At 38.7% G+C, this 21,657-nt stretch overlaps 1 protein-coding gene across 11 annotated transcripts in view; it reads right to left on the bottom strand.

Moving 5' to 3' along the window:
* MCF2L (MCF.2 cell line derived transforming sequence like) overlaps positions 1–21,657 on the bottom strand; it is a 156,588-nt gene that overhangs the window by 28,156 nt on the left and 106,775 nt on the right. For all 11 annotated transcript variants that reach the window (XM_064709368.1, XM_064709359.1, XM_064709379.1 and 8 more), the window contains 5 exons: positions 12,544–12,634; positions 2,803–2,922; positions 1,860–1,976; positions 1,202–1,351; positions 403–527 (listed from right to left, as the gene is read on the bottom strand). In XM_064709368.1, the coding sequence (XP_064565438.1) occupies positions 403–527; positions 1,202–1,351; positions 1,860–1,976; positions 2,803–2,922; positions 12,544–12,634 (603 nt within the window). The remainder of the gene's footprint in view (positions 1–402; positions 528–1,201; positions 1,352–1,859; positions 1,977–2,802; positions 2,923–12,543; positions 12,635–21,657) is intronic.

The raw sequence follows: 21,657 nt of genomic DNA, 5'->3' as shown, positions 1-21,657 counted from the left end.
AGACAGATCACTTCAGTCTTCCCTTCATGCCCTCTGTACAGCAGCAAAATTTCTTGGATTGCACTTCAGTTTCTAAACAAAGCATTGATATTCTTTAAAATAAGGAAAAGATACTCAAAATATAGAGTCCAAATGTGACAAAAATGAAAAAAAGAACAGTGTAGTGTGGTATCAGAATTCCAATCCAATTTTCCTTCAGGCAGGTGATCCTGCAGTGGGCTTTAGGGAGTTACTTTGTTCAGGACAGATCTGACAACAGAGGAGTTGTTTCTGAAATTATTTCTAATGTTCACATCAAAATATTTGCTTGTTTGAAAAGCATAAATATGGAATTTAATATAGAAGCTGGGGAGGGGAATCAAAAAGCAGAAAAGCAGCATATTAATATTTCACACCTCTCACCTTTCTACTGTTGTTTGATTGTCTAGCTGATCTTGATTCAGTTTGTAATCAGGATTCTCAGTAACTGGTTTTGTAATACTTCCAAGGATATCATCTCCCTGTTCTACTGCTACCCTGATGTCCTCCTACGGAGCAAAACAAAAGAAAGACCCCACACACTGTAGCAGCATGTTGTTTTTTTAAGCAGAATTCACAAGGCACTGAATTGAAAGAAGGATTTCAATAGCATTCGAGCAAGCACAGTTTTATTAAAAGCAGTGGCTGACAACAAACAGTAAATGATAAATGTCAGCTTCTTCCATGTTTACCATCTGAAGACCCCAGTGTAACTGAGTTAAATTTTCATGGTAGACAGCCTTCTAGTGTAGCTTTAGGCTACAAATATCTCAAAAATGTTAGATGCACAGTTCTGAAACCACCAAAGAGCTTTCATTTAATCCTTTTTGAAAGAACATTTGTTCATGCTTCAAAAGGCCATATATTTTAATATGCATGCAAATACAATCAAATTTCCTGTTGCAAACAAAACTACAAATTAAACACACCACCACTTACAAAGAAATTACTGTTTCTCGTACAACCCATTATGCATTTGTACATACATAAACTTAGTTTCAAGAAATGTCATTTTCCAATCCAAAAAGGATTTTTAACATCAAAAAAAAGTAAGCTCAAAAAGATATCATTGGTTCACATTACTACTGTCCATTATCATCATCCATATTTTCCTTTAATATTGCTAGCTATAAATTAAAAGACAGTTTAACTAGAAGACAGCATCTCTACAAAATTTACATACCTTCATTTTGTCCTTCTTTTCCGTGTGTGTTGCAAGAAGGGAGCTGGTTGATTGCACATCATTTGGTAGTTCTGTTTCAGCCAGCTCAGTCCCAAAGGACTGAAGAATCTGAGCTGTTTGCTTAACCTTTTGGGCGAAACCTTCTATAGCCTTTTGGAATAAAAAGCATTAATGATGTTTTGTGTTCATCACACACATATGTACAAACAAACACAAGCACACAAAATATAACTCTCAAAACAAACCCAAACAGATGAATTACAAGATTGAAAAATGGCCAAAGTAGAATTTTGCAAGCAACAGATACCGTCACCATTAATTCCTTAATTGTATATTTTTCTTAGGCTTGTATCAGGTGTATCTTCTTCATATTTTTATAATCTGGAGTTATTTTACAATTTGAGCTTTTTCTTTCTTGTAGCAAAACCAATAAACCTCAACACAATAACACACTGTAGTTCCTTCATTCCAAGTGTTCAGAAAACCCCTCCCAAGTTATTACTCATATTATTTCTCTAAGATGACTAAGTACCATTGGGAACATCTTCTCACACTGAGCAAGTCAACTTGCATCACTTGGAATCTGTTTTATAAATGACAGGGTATAAAACAGAAGGGTTCATTAAGCTGAAAAGTTATAACAAAACCTAAGACTTACAGTGCGACGGGACAGCCATCTGTTGTGGCAGTAATCCAGGGTGCCACCAAGATCTTCTGTTAATTGTGTCTTATCAATGTAACCCTGCAGTTCTGACACTGAGCCCAGCATTATGATCTGCAGCAGGACAGAAAAAAAGTGAACGTGATCAGTAGTGACAAGTCCCTTGTTAATGATTCTGAGCCCCATCCTTCAGACACCGACTGAGAAGATGCATTTTTTAATATAAAAGTGAGAGATGGAACTGTTTCCTGTGGGTATAGAAACACAAATTTAACAGTTCTTTCAGGTGAAGATGATGTAAATGTAAATGACTGAATATGGACATGGGCACCAGGCATATTAAAAAAAAAAAAGCTTATGGATTGTACAGCATAACACTGCCAGATTTTTTTTATCTTGTTAAACCATATTTGGCTATTTTCTAAAAGCAACATTATTTCTTGTTCATTTTCCTTGTTATCCTGGGTCTGCAGGACAGAACAATACTGCCTACATGGATTTCTCATGTAAGGACCGGTTCCCCAGAATAAATGAAAGATGGGGGAAATTTTCTTAAAGACCATCTTTCCCCCTTGCAATTTACATCTGGTAAGTACAGTAACATTTATATCATCAGCTCATATAGTTTCAAATTTTATTTTAAAATATAAATGCTGTACACGTGCAAATAAAAACACAATCTCTGGATTTACTGTCGAGATAACAACAGGCATCCATTGTACATTTGCTCAAGTGACAGAAACCATAGCGTTTGTCCATGGGAAATGCATCTGCTTCAAAATTCACATGCTCTCTCAAGAAAAAGCCATCATGAATTAGCTAAAATTGCTAGAACTGCCTCTAATCATGGCTTTTTGTTGGGGCTTCTTTGATCCTCCTTGGCCACCTTAAGTACTTTTACAGATTCCTGGCAGTAAAGTGAAAACAGAGGATTACTTACAGGTACTTTCATTTTAAGCTCATCTTTGTTGAATCTGAAAGCAATGTCCGAGAGAGCACGATGAAAAAATCCTGTTGGGCGCAGAACGAGGACTAATTGCAGGTTTCCTGGGAAAGATGCCTGCAAAGCAAGTCCAGCCTGTTATTTTCTGTGTCTCAGCTCCAGAAAATATTTTTGAACAAGGAGAAGCCCCTGATAAACCACAAACTAACTGTATCAAAGGCCTCCCATAATGGGGTGACCAATCATATTGTTGCATGGCTAGTACAAAGAACTTCATTCAAAAGACATTTACTTGTCTTTGGGAACAGGGATCTATTCTCTTGGAATCAATTTTTTTTTCAGAGCTGGCTTGTACTGCTCTTCAGCTAAGATTACAACCTCCTACCCAAGGAGGCTAATGAACAAACAGCAGTGGCTCAGTATTTTTTTAACAGCAAGACTTTCATGGTTACTTCATCTTCACTTTAATAGAAGGTGCCAAAGAAACCTCCATCATTCTGTGAAAACCTAACAACAAATTTCTAATTTGTGCATATACTACCTTGCCAGTTGCCTACACAAGTTTGTGTCACAGAGGATGAATTTCTTAGGCAGTAACTTTAAAAAAAAGCTTTAATTTGGCTGACAAAAATAAAAATCAAGCATAAAAAAATCTCAGTTCCCTTTTTCCTCATCAACTTCCAGCTAGCAGTCTGATGGATCTTTCTCAGTTCTACAACAGGTCGAGGGAAAACAGAAGATAGAAGAAATTTTAAAAAAATATAGCATTAAATTATTGAAAATCAACCTCAGCTGTGGAAGAGATTTGCATATTTGGCATTGAGCCACTCTTGGAAACATTCTTCTCTATTCAGTATTTCCACTGTAGGGCGGCAGTGAAATTCACTAAAGTAATGATCATTATAATGATTAAGTATGCAATTTTCTTCATTATACTGTTGGAAGTTATTTCACTTTTCTAGCAAACTGGTTTACCAGAGGGAAGATAAAAAAGCCAACCAAAAAAGCCCCACTGACTGAAGGAGCTGTTATGCTATGCTCTGTTCCAAGCCTACTGGAACTGTTAGCATCTGGAAGGTTAAAGAGTGATTTAATAACAATTTTGAGGTTTCCAAGAGTTTCAGATACTTAGCATTAGAAATTATGAATTTTTAAAGAGAAAAGTAGTTTAACACTTTTCTGGAAAGCTTCAAGATCCATTGTGGTTCCCCAGATATTCAGTACACAACCAAGATTTCATTTGTCTAAGGAACCTTAAAGGCTTGGGCTTCTCAATCTGCCTCCATTTCAGTCATGTCCACTGAAATGTCCTGAAATGTTCTAGAAAAGTACAGTGGTTCAGTTCCAAAGGAGTCTGATGGCTGGGAACAGAAACCAGGTAATTCTGAGTGCCCTCACTAGCTCCTCAGCCTTGCACTCTAAAATTCACTAAAAAATGTGCAGCCTGTGAATTTACTAACCCATAGTTATCAGAGGAAAAACTTTTCATAGAAAATTTCTGACCGTATTCAGAAGAAAAAGAAAAGATTATACTTTTCTTACTATTTTTTCTGAATTACCATACAAAGCAAACCCACAAATTTATTTCAGAGCATTAAAACAACAGACAAAAAAATTCTTTAATTAAATCTCCTGGATAAGCCTTTTAGAATGACAGCTGTATTTACTTCTCTCATTCAACAGACATGTCAATCTATTTTGTGCCTGTCACAGAATTTGTTCAGTCCAACTGAGCAGTTATTTTTTACCTTTAACTTCCAAAATGCGAAGTTTATTCAGTGGCAATGAAATATTTCAGAATAAAAATGATAGAAGAGATATTTTTTAGGTAACATATTTTGAAAAGAAAGGTGCCTCCTTGTGAGACATCCACCCCACCACATGATGTCCTGACCCACTGTCCATGGCAGCCAATATCTGCAACCCCTTTAGCCTTACTTGGAGCACTGGAAAATGCCCTGCACAGGGTGCTAGATAATATCATTGAGGCTCCCTTTCCCCACAAAAGATGATCTTTCAGGGTCCCTCCCAACCCAATCTGTGATTTTATGACATTTAGGCTATTACTGAAGCAGACCGCAGTACCCAAATGCAATCTAATAGTAAATTTTTCTGGACTGTCTGTTAGGTCCTATGAAACAGAGTTTAATTGCATGATGAAATTTAGTATGGTGTTCAATTCAATGAAAACAGAGAATATGCACTGCAATTATTTTCTATCTCAATGTGTCAACCCAAAATGATGGTGTTGAGGTCAATAGAGTCTTGGTATCACTTGCATTCCCATTCAAAACCTGTCAAAAATTTCCCTTCTCCCTGAACAAAAGCTCAAATTCTGGATTACTTTGACTTTGTCTACAGTATAAACTGTTCCCCACTAGTCTGTCTCCATTTGGTTCTGTTTTTTTCTTTAAAAAAACTCCATGTCTTAAAAAGTGATGCCTCCTTCCCTTGTTGTGGCTAAGAGTAAAATCTGCCAATTAATTTTTGTGAAACAAGAAAGGGAAGTTGTGCTACAGTAAACAATGTCGGACTCGTGCCAGCTATTACAGTTTATCAAAGGTTGTATCTGCACTGCCAAAATACTACTACTTTTCCTAACATGTTTTTGCTAAAGCCCTGGTGGCTTGCAGAGACAATGCTATGATGTAAGAGATACTCCATGGATGCCTGTGAACTTCATTGACCAGTCAACTTCACCCTGAACACTGGAACAAAACAAAAATCCTCTGTTCCAGCCCAGCAGCATATTTGTTTGAAGCCATTGTATGCTAACCAGACAACAAACAATGACTTCTCAATAATGCTTTGCTAAATGTTAAGCACCAAAAAATATTCTTGTTATGTTTAGCAGTGCTATCAAATAAAGTGCCTTCAAGGACTGTTTCACTGAAGCCAATGAACCTTACTCAGATTTATTGAAGGATTTGTGTGTTCAAAAACTGGGTTTGTTTTTTCCCCCAGCTGTCTTTTTTTACTAGATTAATTAATATTAACAGTACCCCCAACATCTTGTCTCAAATACTGAATTTATCTGATTTAATGCCAATGCAAAAGAGACTAGGAGTCATGTTTTTCATATTCTCTGCAAAAATTAGGAGAGCCCAGCCCATATATTCATTCATCTCATTTGCACTTATTTGATATTTCATGACAGTCATGGGATTAGTTTTCTATCTGCTCACCTCTTTCACTTTCTCATCCAGTCAAACCAGTGTCAATTCCAAAGAGAAAAAATGTAGATGTGCACATTGTTATCAGCTTTTGATTAAATCTGACCAAACCAGGAATGTATATACAGCACAGCCCCAGGATCAAAGTGTTCCAATACACTGAGATCTTTGTTGCCCTACAAGTATCCTGAACCTAGAATGAGGGGAAGAACCTTTTCTGCCTGGAAAAAATGGGGAACAATCTTAAATTCTCCAGAAAACCAGTCAATAATTTCTCAGGAGCAGGTTAACCTGCCTGCTTTGAGGCATCTGCTTCTCAGGGATGGGGAGCATTTCACTGCATGCTCCAGGTTTCTGTAAAGGGGAAATGTATAGGCTGACCCCAGCTGAGTTCTGGGCAAAATGCAAAATCAAATTACCATAGAATTACAGAATGGATTGGAAAGGATCTTAAAGATCACTTATTTCTAACCCCTCCACCAGGACAGGAATACCTTTCGCTAGACCAAGTTCTCAGGTCCTCATCCAACCTTGTCTTAAACACTTCCAGGGCTGAGGCATCCACAACTTCCTGGACAACCTGCTCCAGTGCCCCACTACCCTTACAGTAAAGAATTGCTTCCTAACATGTAATGTCTCTTCTCATTCAGTTTAAAACAACTCCCCCTTGTCCTATCACTATCTGCCTGTGTAAAGTCACTCTCTCTCTATTTTATAAGCCCCCTTTAAATACCAAAAGGCTGCAGTGAGGTCTGGCCCAGAGCCTTCTCTTCTGAACAACCTCAGATCTCTCAGCCTGTTCTCACAGGAGAGATGCTCCAAGACCTCTGATCACCTTTGTGGCCTCCTCTGGACCACGTGTTAGTTGCATATAATCCTAACATTCATTTTTCTGCACAGTCATTATATTACTGGCAGAGAGGCTGGGTGTACCACCAGTACTGACCCTGAAGTTAAGCCAGCTTGCAGAAATATTATGTATAATATGTGAGCCATCAAAGAACTAATAATTGACTCGGTTTTAGTAATTTTGTCTAAAATATTTGGAAAAAACCTAATTTTCTTTTATGAACAGCTTCAAAATACCCACATTACCAAACTCTGTGGTGCTGTTTTCCTTTTTGCACTTATTAGTATGCCATAAGCCACAGAGCACTTCTTTCCAAAATACTTCTGTATATAAAGGGCTTAGTAACTACTTGCTTACCTATTTAAGACTGCTTATTCCTGGCTAAAATGAACAAGTACCTTACACATAATTCTTGTCACAAAAGAATCTTGAATTTAATCAGTTCATAAAAAGAGCAGCTTGAAATCTAGTTTTAAAAACATAGGACTGTTTTGCATGAGATCTATATTTAATGCTTGTAACATTATGACCTGCTTTCTGAGTTTACGTGACTCACTTCTGTTTTCATATATTCAACAAATACATAAAATAAATAAAAATGTCTAAGTACACAAGGATAACTGCAAAAAGTGCCTACATTTGAAGTAGTATCAAAACAACCAAGGCAATCAGACAAAACCATACTGATCTCAAAATAAACGTACTCATTTATCATTTACTGTACTCATTCATAACAATAGCCACAAAATTAATACAAATATTGCTCCAGCTTCATCATACTGCCAAGTTCTAGTCTTAAATCCAAGCAAAATGAGAAACATGACCGGGGTTGAAAGAAGAGCAGTGTTTTCAAACTTAAGCCATACTAAGTGTGAAGTGTCACTACTTTTCAGGACATAATGCAAAGAGCTAACTAGAAACTGGGCTAAAGGAAAATACCTATCCCATATAAATATAAAACAGTGCCTTTCATGGGGCACCACTTAAAAAAATATATCTTTTCTATAGCAAGAACTCGCTAAGAAACTCAACATCTCTACAAATAAGGTCAAAGAACTCAAAGCTGAATTACTGCAATTCATCATTTCTCACCTTGGATATCAAACCAGTAAGATTACAGATGGCACAAAAATGGGACTGCCTGACTCCTGCAAGGTTTAGGCTGGTATTACAAAATCAAAGAATCAATTAGGTTGGAAAACACCTCCACAATCATCAAGTCCAACCTAAGCATTCTGGTGTGCTGTATCCATTGGCTTCAGGTTTCTTCCTGCCAGCCAGCAGTCTTGGCCCTGATCTTCAAAGAAATTAATGGGCTAAGGCACTGTTACAGTGAAGACTGCATTTTGATTTATGAACAGCTAAGAAAAGCAGTGCTCTGGACACGGCAGTCCAAAACAGAAGGCATGAAATCTGTACTCAGTGCATCCTTAATTAGGGGTGGCAAATCACAAAGCAGACTTTTCCAGGAGGCAGAAAAAAACTCATCTCTTGTCACCTTTAGAAAGGGCTGCAAAGTTTTGTAAATGGATAAAAATTCCTCACCAACAAAACAACCAACCTCCATCCTAACACTTACTCAAGAGCAGTGGCCCACAGGTACATTATTCCCTACACACCAGGGAAGTTTATTTTCCCTGGGTTGAGGTTGATGAATGGCTATGGTAAAACTTTTAATGATGTTGTTTCTTGTTTGTCTAAAAGAGTGAGTTCACACTGACAGCTTTCCCTCTAGATGGAAGAGAATGATGACAGGACAACAAGAGACTAATACAATGTAATGACACCGACTACTTCTTTAAAAGAAAATACACTGGAACTGTGAAGAGAGCAGTGTGAAATCCTAGAATGCATTGATCAGTAAAAAGCCTTGCTCCTACAGCTGTGGATTGAATATTGCTTGTTTGGGTATGATAACATTAGGAGAGGAAAAAAAAGGATAAAAAAAGAGTAATTTTTGACTGCATGGAAAGGACAAGGGGATCAATTTGTCTGGCATTTGTCATTCACCCAGCTTCAGCGGGGACAATACAGAGCTGCTTTACCCGCCACCATGACTGCTCCTCCTTGCACACTTATCTATGACACTATGTAATTGCCCAGCCCCAGGAGGTAAAAGGTTCAGTAACATCTTGAATCACTCTTCATACTCTGAGTACTGTGTTTTACTGAAAACAGGACATTCTAATACAAATTTAGAAGAATAGCTGCAGGTGCCAGGGCAAAAAGCTGAAAAAATTTTGTATCCTCAAACAATAATGCATTACAAGTGAACAATTTGCAACTACTAAGTTCAGTATTTTTCTTGTAAGAACTTTCAAATTCTACTGTCTCTCTAACAACACGACACTTTGCTATCAAGTCTTTACACTTAGCATTAAACTTGGCTCTTGGAACCTGTACCAGAATTTCATTTCTCAGCCTGACTATCCCAATAGACCAGATTCTTCCTAGGCTAATAAGTTCACTTCAGCTAAATCAGGTGAGAAATAAAAATAATAATGTTGTTTGCCACAATAATGGTGTTTGCCATCTCTTAAGCCACAGAGCCTGCATTCTTCTGCTTGCTCACAACAACATCCTGGGCTGCCTGCCCATTGCAATTTCATCAAATAGAATAAAACAGTAGCAAAGTCTGCGTGCCTGGGCATGTTCTTGCCACAATCTCTGTCACATGGAAAAGAAATGTCATATTTCAGCCCAGGCCCCTGGCTTTGCTCTCAGTCCCCCTGCACTGCATGTGCTGCAGCAGCAGTCACCCTGGGCGAGCAGTGCAGTCACTGGCCTTCCACCACGTCTGCAAAAATAGGTTAACCTCACCTCCAGAGTCTTGACTACAAAAACTTTAAGTATCAGCATGAAATACAGATTCAGCTCATCACTGCTCATTTTCTGCCCCAGGAAAAATAAAGTACCCCTAACAACAAAGAAGGAAAAATGAAGCTGAGAAATTTTTAATAATACATTTTCCAGAATTTCAGCCTGAAACAAAACATTTTGTTATTTTTGTTTCAAAGCATCCTTCAATACCCACTAGTACAAACCAAATGTGTAGGAAGTCTTAAAAATAACAAGAAATAATAATAACAAATCCATGCTAGTATGAATTTCTGTTTAACAGCTGCTCAGTGCTTACAAATACATGTCCCACAGTTGCCAGGGTATTAGAGATGGGCAGATGCTCCAGCCAGGATATTCCTGTCAGGCAGTGCTCCAGTGACAGCACCCTATGCTGGCATTTCTGGTTTCACAAATCAAAAGGGTCAACTCCCCCAGGATGATTAGAGAAAAAACAGGTAAAATGGCAGAAAAGACAAAATATACCAACAGCCAAAATTCTCATCTCAAATAACATGACACTCCTGTCTCTACAGACAGCAATAGGCTTCAGCAATAAAAAAAATAAAATTAAAAAAAAAGGAAATGGCTTCAAATTGAAAGGAGGTAGGTTTAGATGGGACAGTAGGAAGAAATTATTTACTGTGGGGATGGCAAGTCTCTAGAATAGGTTGCTCAGAGAAGCTGGGAATTTCCTGTGCCTGGAAGTGTTCAAGGCCAGGTTTGGATGGGGCTTTGAGCCACCTTATCTAGGGAAAGGTGTCCCTGCCCATGGCAGGAGTGTTGGAACTAGAAAATCTTTAAGGTCTCTTCCATCCAAACCATTCTGTGATTTCTGTGACTGAAACTACCAGAGCTATCAGGCTTTCAGACATCGAGTACAGTCTGGATAGCCCAAATACCACTCAGATACTTCAAAACCACCAAAAGACAATTCTGACTGTAAGAAAAACCAAGCAAGTGGAAGTCTTCACTTACCCTTGAGCCATTCAAAAGAATTTTGAATGAATCTTTGTCTATCAATAGGACCTCACTAATGTGGCACAATTACATATCCTGTATATTTGGCTTTGTTTTTTGTTAAACAACAGGCAGCTGAAATGCAGATTAGATTTCATTTGTATCAAATACTATAGCAAAGATATGATGGTCAAGAGCAAACAATTCTTCACTACATCTCCTTTTGGAATAGGAACACAAAATTTTCAAGTGTTAGGGCTGATGTGACTATTGCTGAAGTCCCACAGGACTGCAATAAGTATATATACATGGGTACAATTGAAAGCCAGCACTGTTGCTGTTCAACAGAGAAGCAAATATAAAAAATCCTGCCCTTAACAGATTACATTGCAGCTAAGAAGCACAATTCTTCTTTCAGAAAAACCTCACAGAAGAACGAGAAAAGCTGAAAAAAACAAAATAACCCATCAGCAGCAGTACTGCAACTGGGCAGTGCTCCTGCACTTCACACCCTAAATCCCTTAGGCACCAACACCATCACGACAGTGACAGATCCTCAGAATGGGGAATAGTTGCTCAGTTCTGTTCACTGTGCTTCAAAGCAAAGTAACACACTGCAGGAATGTTACCATAAATTTCATCATCACGGCTATAAGCAACTTGACTGTAGTTGCTCCCTAACCCTCACAACCCCAATTATGCAAATAAAAGAACCATAATCTGTGCAACACTTATCTGTCCTTGAACAGAAACTACAGCACTGACTTTTGAGAGATGCCAAACCTCCAGATAGAGGCCTTTTACTTCAATCATCCTAAATTAAGCTGCTCTCAGTTTTCACTACTGGAATCTACTCAATGTTGCATCTCAAAATTTCAAATTGAGCTACTAAAGCAAATTTTGCTGATACTTTAATGTATTTTCAACATTTTAACATTTCTACAATGATTATTGTGTAAAGAGTTGTATTGTGGGAATATTATATCATTATATATTCATTCAGAAAACATCATATAGTGGGAACAATATACTACCTTTAAAGATGTATTACTTTAAAGTAATGTACTACCTTTAACTTAGAATAAACAAGAGATTCTTTGGCCATAATCAGGCTACATTAAAATGACATTTACTGTTTTGATTTGACTTTAATCTTTCAGAGTCAAAAGTTTTCAGCCATTAAAAATTAAAAGATACTTACAGCTTTGTTTTTCAGCCCTTACTGGAATGACTATTGACTCTAACAATTAAAGCAATGATAACAAGGAAAAGAAAAAGGCAACCAATGAACCAAAAACTTTAAAAACCAAGTAAACCAGCAGTAGAATAAGCACAGGATAAACATGAATCTGTCCTTCTCTACTTCTGAAAAAAGAAAAAAAATAGCCTATAATAAGCTTCTTTTTCATATTACTTGAAAGGGAGACTGGGAAAGTTAAGAGCATGCACTGTTGATTGATCACAGAAGGCACATAAGATTTTCTTGCTTACATGTAATCCTTATTTTAAATCAGACATCACAAACAAAGAACAGTTTTTCCATGTGACCTCCTTTCACAAGTGGTAAACTCAACCAGGACCCTCACCCACATTTCTTCCCTTGAATAGTGAAAACTCCATGGGACCCATGGGGTGTCCATGCAAACATCAGCTCCCACCTGGGACAGCGGCATGCTCACACATTCACTCTCTCCAAGTGCATACTTAGGAAGATGTCCTGAGCTGCAGACTGCATTAAAAGCACATCACAGACACATGATGCTCTCTCTGGGACACAAAAGACCTACTGGACACCTTCTGTATCATCAGTTAGCTGACATATTGTTGAAGAGAAAATAAAATTATGTTTTTCCACTTGTAAGAGGAAGATTCAACACAGAAAAATCTTTCTAAGGAGTAATTGAAGAGAGTACTCACTGCTATCCGCAGTATGGAAGCTTTCACAGAGGTCCATTTGTCCTGTCTGCGATCTATGACAAGAATAAATCCAATTCCAGCATCTCGTAAACTAAGTTTGGAGGAGGAAAGAAGAAAATAGGAAAGTTTAGTTAAAAATACAAATGTAACTCCTGGTTCCCTCACACAGAAAAGCAGTCAATAAACAGTGAAAAAAAAAAAGGTAGCTTGACCTTTTTGTGCAGAATTTTCTTCATATAAATATCTTAACTGAAGATACATTATACACCATTTCAAAGATGCAGCAGTCCCACAGCGTTTTGCAGAGTTTCAAAATGCATTCAAATAATGAATTCTTCTTTTTCACAAAAGACAATATTTACATTTATTGCACAGAGATTATTTCAGAAGAAAATAAGACTGATTTTCCACTGTTTGGTGCTGATATAATCCCTTCCTCATGATGTTGTCAGTATAATTTCAGGATCAAAATAAAGTTGTTTTTCTTTCGCATCTGCTTTTTAACCTTCTGTTTGAATTGCCTTCCTCCTCACTGATACTTAAAACTCCTGAAAACCACAGATCCTTCTGATCATTCCATGATACTGCTCCACGAATCTGAAATCCTCATATGCCTCCAGGCTGTAAACTTCTTCCTAGGTGCATCTTCACATTCACTGAAACAAAAAAACCTTAGGGCATTTAAGCTCTTCAAGCCACAGATGAGAACCACGAGCTCAGAGGCACTCCTCTGGAATGGAAACATCTGTGGGAGAGATTCTGCTCCAGTCCTGCCGTACGGGTGGGTGACCTTTCTATTTTGCCTGTGCTCAGCTGCATGTGCTACCGAGCCCTGACCAAGGGATGTGCTCCTGTTTTGTAATTCCCCATCTAAGCCAATTGTGCAATGCCAGCAGCAGCCCTTGCCAGCCAATCGCAATCAAAATGGAAACAGCAGGCAAATGCCAGGCAGACAGGCTCAGATTAATTGTTTTCTCATACATTTGCTCCTTTTTCAGTATATGTGCTGTATTTTTACATCTGATGATTTATTGCAAGGCCTGCTGTGGCACTATTACATTAGAAATACTGTGCATCAATTTGTTATGGTAATATCTGAAAGGAAAAAATAAAAATCAACACAACAGAATGTCAGGATTCTTTATTCAAGATTGCTGAATCATGGAAACACCAGCTTTTCTTGATAAGATTATGCCAGCAGCATAATGATAAGAGGATGTTTAGGAGGGTGAAGAACAGAGGTACCCAGATGTGTCATCTTAAGCTATTCTTCAAAATTACAGATTTAAACAGGACTCACAGTTTATTCCCTCACTTTTATAAAATGCAGCATCTCTCAAATTTACAGACACACTCTTCAGTGGGAAACATGAATAATCATTAGAAATGCAAAGGAGCCCTTGCCTTCTTTCAGAGGAAGCTAAGCAGTCCTCTCAGCACAGCAGAATGTTAGAAGTGATCCTCACTGCCCACATTCAGTGCGTGTTACTTAACTCTTGCCTCTGGGTTAGGACAACACTGATAAACAACATCTGAGCACTTGCCTTGTAAGCCTGAGAACCCTTGCAGACAAACAGGGCTTTATATTAGCAATATGCTTCCCACTACAGTAAATTTCCATGATTTACTAAAGTTTCCTCTCTTATTTTTCTTTATTTAAAGGGCAAGAGGAGGAGAGAGATTCAGACTGATTTTAGCCTCTTCCTGTTCCCCGTTTAAAGGTCTCACAATTTTAACCTTTAGTGACTGAGCAAAATAAAATTATAATAGCAACCATGTGCCACAATAATCAGATGGCAAAACAAACTCCTTGGGTACACAGCCTTAATGTGGATCAATGGAGTGAAAAAAGTGCTACAGCTGTCCCCACAGGAGTCAGTGTGGATTTCAGAGTGTATTAAGACTCATAGTCTATTTTCCCCCACTCAGTAGAAGGTCCCAGGAGCCCTGAAATCCCTCCATACTTTCTCAGAGGCAGCATAATCTCAGAGTACCTAAATGCAACATCTGTATAATATTACAAGAAAATACTGATATTTCAGTGCAATATGAATAAAATTAAAGCCTCTGAAAGAGCATCAATAGGATTTCTCTCTAAGAGCACATGAAAATACAGGCTCAGCTGGGATCCCAGAAATTATCTACATGGCAGCTCCACACAGTTAATCACCTGCCTAAACACCTGACAATAAGCAGAGCTTAACATCAATATCCTAGAAAAATAAAAGACAAGGCTTACTTAAGTGGAAGAATTAACAAAGAAAAGCACATCTCTAAGATAGCCCAAAAGACGTCTTCAGCCAACCTTCTTTTTCCACCGGATCAAATAGAAGGATCAAATAAGTTGTGTGCTTGCATGAATCAGCAAGCTCAGACATAAAAAGCCAGGATTCCCCACTGCTGCCCAGAAGAGACCCGATGGCAAAGTCGTGAGCATCTGACTTCAAACTGTTAACACTCCATTAATATAAACCAGTGGGAAAAAAAAAAAATTACATGCCCTGTTCCAAATCAATCAGGGTGGGAAAAGTATTTGTTATCTTGACAAAGTGCCTTGTTGCAAAGGCCTGGCTCTGGAGTCTGGGATCCAGCTCCAGCAAGTCACAGGCAGGAAGCAACAAACCAAACTAAGACATTGTGTACAACAAAGTTGAGAACATTGCAAAGAGAACAAAGTCATGCATTCAAGAAAAGTAAATATTGAAAACAGGTCTGTTTGCCAATGTACCCTTGCTCTACTGACCTCTCCTTGCTGCCAGACACGCACCTGCACATGAGGATGCAGGACACCTTGGAATATCCTCCTCCTTTCTAGGGCATAGGGAATGATGCTTTGGAAACAAGCACATCCTCAATTTTCCTTTGGCTCCTGATTTAATTGTGAGTGCCAGCTGTCCCTCTATCCCTCAGCCATATTTATTCTGTTTTATCCTGATAATGATTTTCCCCTACCCCTCCATGTGCTTGAGAGGAATGCATTTTTTTTGTGCTCAGTGTCTCAGCAGAAGCATGCTCTGATGGGCACAGCTCATCAAGCTTTTTTCTCTGCCTTGGTCCAGCTGCCCTGTACTCATCAGCTTAGCTCACAGCTTCTCATGCCTCTGCAGCACTCCCCAATAAACTTGTCTCCACCACTGACATTTGTCTCTCCCATTCATCACTCTTTATCCCAAGAGCAATGCAAAAAGTATTTTTATTTTCTTTTTAATTTTAGACTTTCAGGATGAATGACATCAGTTCTTGCCTCTTCCTGAATACCACAGTCCCTTCATTCTCCAACTCTATGCTATGTCCCACTTCATCTCCAGTGTCTTCCCTTGGGTGGACACTTCCCTCGGCTGTGCTCCTGCCTGTGGAGTGCAGCAGCTTGTCTGCACTGCCTGCTGCTCAAGAGGTGGCACCCACACCCCATGCAACAGCCTTCCTGGAAGCAGACCTGGCTCTAGAGCAGCTCATCCTGTAACTGAGAAGCTCCTGCTCAGCTCCAGGATGAAGCAGGACACTTTTGGCAATGGGCTTGAGTAGTTACTGAGCATCTGTGGCCTGGGGTTTAGGCAGATTTTTCTCAAGGTACTTTCTTGACACAAATGCCATCATTCTTCTGAGTGTCAAGTCTGAGTCCTTGAACAAAGGAAGTAGACACTTGAGCTTCTCAAACAATTGTCTCAATGCTTGAAGAACATGGTAGATTTGTTCCCTAGCATCTTAGGAACCACACAGCTATTTTGGCTGAACTTTACACCATAAAAACAGGGGGCACCTCAAAAATGGAAAGAAAATTTGGCATAGTTGTAAATGACTAGAAAAAACCCCTTACAGTGAGAAATATTAGAAAACCTTAGCAGAAGCACCTGTCTATTCTTAACGTTTCCCATATGACCTTTTTTGTCTTTAATGTATTAACTTGTATCCGGTGTACTTTCTGAAACATAATTTATATAAACTTCTTCCTTCCTTTGTTTCTCTCCTAATACATGCACAAAAAAAAAACCCAGACCAAAACAAAAACCCAAAACATCATGGGATAAGCACTGTTCTTCTGTTTATTCACCAGAACAAAGAACAGAACATTTTTAGACAGGCAGGGAACCATCCCTGTTTCTGCAGGAAATGTGCCCAGCAAACTCACGAAGGCCAGGTTAGAAAGGCAGAAAGTGGAGGAAGAGGAGCAGGGCCACAGAGGACTGGAGAAAATGCAGCAGAGGATGGACTTTCTGCTCAGCCCCCTCCCCCTGTCTTGGGGAGCCAGTGTACAACCATTAGGAGGAGGTGACAGTGAGGCTGAAATACCTGCCCAACAAGCAGCCAGTTTCCCATGCAGAGCAGGAACTGAATTTTCCACTTAGTGACTCCTCAGTTTAGATTATGGGGACATCTCCTCTTTGTCTTGTTTGCAAGACTTATTAGCTCATGCACTTGGGGGAAAGGGTGGGAAAGCTTATAGTACATAGGACTGTGGAAAGAAACTTCCCTTGGGGGTATGTGGAAGAAATTACATAAACATCCTCTGAAAGATCCTTGCATTTCTCCAAGGTATGGGTGGTGACAACTGCTATACCAATAATTTCCTATTGCTTTTACACTGCTGTATGAAAGCAGTTAGTATACATTGGTCTCTGCTACAAATGAAACAAAGCAAATATTTGGGCTCATCCCAGAGACCTGAAAGTACCAAACCTCTGCATGTTTGAAATTCTGTACAGCATTTTAGGTTACATAAGTCCACTTATTTAAAACTGAAATTCAGTCTTAGAGCTTTATTATTAAACAGTTGGCCTACATGACAGTCAGGACTGTTCCCTACCTCAACTACCTCAGCATACAAATGGACTAGAAATTCTTGCTCTCAAGGGCTGAACAGCTATTTCCATACTAGGGCTTGAACAATATTTCACATAGAATTACTGCACTGAACAGAGCACCAAGGCAATGTCTGCAGTCATCTGTATCATAAGCAGAACCCTGGTACCACCCTATCCTAAAGCTTCCTCACCCTCAGCACAGTGACACACACACACTGCCTCAAAAGATGTGAGGCCTGGGGCACCTCACAAATCCCAATCTTTTTTGGCAAACAACTGTAAACCTATGTAAAAAAGACTTGGAATTGGCTCACCCTCTCATCATTGGTCACTTAGGTTAGGAACAGCCCACTGGAAATCAGACACTTAATGAGCAAGATTGCTGCTTCCCAAGAGAAACTTTGCATTTTACATTTGCAGACAAGACACTTCAAACTGACTGAACCTGAGCCACCTCACAGACTGCTTCTCCATCTCTCCTGCTGCTGCTAGGAATGATTTCTTGGGGGGTGGAGGGGAGACATGAATTCTTTTTTGATCATCAGTGTTTCACACACTAAAAAAATGAAATTACAAATGCCTCAGCAAATAATGGAAGCAGAGAAGAGTCACCTCCTTAATGGCCTATATAAGCTCTAGGAGACAGTCAAATAATATAGTGAAGAATGTGATATCAATGGCATTAACAAATCAAGATAAAAATCTTCAGTTCAGCAACTAGGAAAGAAAAAAAAAACAAAAAACCAAAACAGCTAAGCCCTGTGGTGACATTTCACTGCACCAGTTTTATGCTGGTTTGCCAGCAAGGAAAAGGGCAGTAACAATTCACCTGGCATAGCCTTGCTGCACATCTCCCCTGCTCCTGCCCCTTGTGTAGGGTAACCCACACTACAATTTGATCATTAGCTACGTTCTAGAGGATGCAGTGTTTCCTAGAGCAGAAGAATTTAATGGGTTTTGAACTTGACACCAATAAAAAAAAAAAATCAGCTGTAACATTGTACAAAATGTAGCACCCAGCCGCTAGACCGTAATTAGGTCCAGAACAGTTTCATTTTCTTACAATTCTTGATTGCTCCTTATTGTAAATCTTGCTTTGTTTCAGAACTGGCCAATTCATCCACTTCATTCCAAAGAAATCCACCTGCTGGGTATTTTAAAAAGGCACAAAAATATCGTATTTGGCATGTACCCCTAATTTTAAAATGTTTAAAAGCTGCTTAATATTTTTCAAGTGTCTTGTACTCATTTGGCCTTTAAATATTTTCATCTTATGACAGCTTCTTTCTCATAGTCCAAACTAAACCTAAACTTAGGGACTTTACATTTTAAACCAACATCTCTAAGGAAAAGAAAGCAGACTTTCTTTGTGATTTCTCATGTAAATGATGAAAATAGGTTGATATACATCATATTCCTCAAAGCTCCATTTTGAAAGCCTCAGACATTGTCTCAAGGCCTTTATAGCCCAAAGTACCCACCCTCACTGAAGAAGGTTCCTGATTAAAACAATTTAGAGATAGCAGAAACTGAAAAAGATCTATAAAGCAGCCATATGAGCGCTTACATTGAATTTCCTTGTTTCAATTGCAAAGCAAGCCTGTAGGTTTCAACACTGTATCTAAGCTGAATGCTGCTTTGTAAGGCTGCTGCTATTCCAGATCTTAATGAGTATTCTAAAAAACTGCATTTACATCAGTATTTAAAATCATTTAACTGAAGACGAGCCTGGCAAATAAAAGATGTTATAATCCTTTGGAATGTGTTACAAATGTAACATTTTATAAAGTTACATAATGTTACAAATTATATTCTGAACTTGCAATTTATCATTTTTGATACTAATGAAATTGTATCATATGTAATCACAAAGTAATTACACACCTAAAACAAGTTGGAAGTGTTCTGAGCCCTAAAACCTTCCTATTAACTACACTTGCTCTAAATTGGCAAAGTTTAGAATTATATTTTCTATTTTTTTCAACAGAAAAGTTGAGACTTGCATTGTAATTGAGATATCAGCAGCAAAGAAACCATCTGCCAAGAAAATAAATAGAATGAAAATGTATTTCCAAAAGATGGCTGCATATACAACTGCATGTTGCTGCTATGGCATTCAGTCCCTTAGACAGAAAATAGAACTTCGGTGCCAAGTTCTGCCACAGATGTAGATGTATGACTAACTGAGGTCAAGTATACTGAACAAATCTGAGGACAGAATTGTCCCTAAAAAAAGCAGCATTTATGAACACCCAGATGAAGCTCTTTGGCTACCTAGCACACCTCCTGAGCCCCTAAAGCAAACTGGCATGACATTTTGGCTCCCACTCAAACAGTGACAAAACTGACATCTTGTGGTGATACTCATTTGGGACATCTCAGTTCAGATTCCTACAAGAATCACTTTCAGCTGAGGTGGGTAACTAGTCCATAAGCAATCAGTTCTTATTCCAGCAATATTTATGAGAAAAAACAGAAATTACAGGTGCACTCTATTTATGGTACATGGCACTGCATATGGGGCAAAAATAGGAATGCAATGATTAACAACTTCCTACATGAATTCTATAATTTCAAACAGAATTAATATGATTTTGGCTTCAGTTTTTGTAATTTCTATCTCTTTTGCTGAAAACACTGAAGAAGTCAGCTAGTGCAGAAGTGCTGGAAGGGCATGTCCATCTCTTCTGTCTCATTGGAAAATTATCCAAAGCAGACCCAAGGAACAGGCTCACCTCAAACTCTCTGAGGTGCTGAGTTTAAAGGTGGTGCCTGGTGGTGTGGAAGTCTCTGCACTGCACCTGTCTCTCCACACCTTCATCTCTGGAGTCAGAGAAAAAGCTTGCCAGATCCTCCTTACTTACTGTGTTTAACCAGTGAGCAACCTGTGCTGTGCTTCAACACAAAAGAAGGCTCTTGATGTCGAAAAATTTGTTCTGTTTCTTTACTGAGCCCTGTCATAGTCAGCTTAATGAACTGTAACTGTGGAAGGCAAAACCCACCCAGCTCAAACTAAGGCTGGCCACTGTTCATGAAGCAATACAGGAAAGAGAAGGAGTTCCAGCAGAAGAAAATTTAAACTAAGACAGCCAGAAGTGCTGTTATACAAGTGCAGCCTCTAGTGGTCTGTCCAAAATCACTGAATGCCAAGTAAAAATTATTATCTTTTAATCTCTTGCCACTAACAGCTACATTTCACCCAACACAGCTGATGCTGTGACATTTCATAGCAGCAGCACAACCTGCAAGCAAGAAGGCAGAAATAATTTCTTATTGATGCTTATGCTTCAAATTTGATTTTGAAAATAAAAACATTTTCCCCTCCTTCCACCCCCCAAAAAACAACATGCATACTATTCTACAATCTAATTAATTCTGTACTGAAATTCTGTTAATAGATATGTTTTTAAATGCATATTTAAAAACCCAAAGAATTATTTTATTCTGTTTTTTGATAGTTACTGCCTTCCTTTCACAGAAACAGATGAACCTGCACAGGAAATGAAGAAAATCTGAGCTTCTGTGTTGGAGCTGAACCTGTTAAAACTTTATCATTAGACAAGTTTCAGATAAGAAATTTGATACATTTTCCTGCCTCAGTTATGCACCTTTTTTTTTTCTTATTTCTTCACATTCCAGCTAACTCTCCCTAAATCTTATCCAGGGTACCACTGTTGAAAACCTTCTCTCTTTCCTTTCCTATTATGCTTACTTTTGGTCTCAGCTGTTATTAGTTCATGCCCCAGGCATGTCTAAAAACACACTGTATTGCAATTTTCTCAAGACTGGGGAACCATCAGATAACCAAAATTGCATTTTAGGATCTCTCAGCAAAGAAGAATTTAAATGAATGTTGGGTTGTGAGGTAGCATAAATAAAAACCATCATAGGCAAGTGATTAAAATTTGTTCATGAAGCAGAAGAGATGAGCAGAATCATACAGCCAGGCAGAGTGACACCACGAAAATACATGCCTTTTGACACTTTATAAGCATGGGCAAGAATAATTACACATGATGTTATGTCAGTGACAGGAGATCTTAAAAGCCAGATAAACAGGAGAAAAAATAAGGAGAGCAATTTCAAAGAGCTTTGTCTTAGGGGCTATTAACAATTCAAAACTTCACAATGATTGTAGGTCATAGCCACAAGTGGTTATGTGCAGCCCTATGCTTGTTCTGGAAATTCCTCAGTCACCACAGGACAGTGACAACAACAGCTCACTGCTCTGCCAGCAGACCAAGAACTCAAGGAAGATGCGCCACTACCAGAGACATCCTGGCAACAAGGCAAATGCTAACTCACTGACCAA

The sequence above is a fragment of the Zonotrichia leucophrys genome, chromosome 1 (assembly GCF_028769735.1).
Source record: "Zonotrichia leucophrys gambelii isolate GWCS_2022_RI chromosome 1, RI_Zleu_2.0, whole genome shotgun sequence".
In the NCBI taxonomy this organism is placed as follows: Eukaryota; Metazoa; Chordata; class Aves; order Passeriformes; family Passerellidae; genus Zonotrichia; species Zonotrichia leucophrys.
The sequence above is the reverse complement of the archived record's forward strand: the minus strand, read 5'-3'. Positions and strand labels throughout refer to the sequence as shown.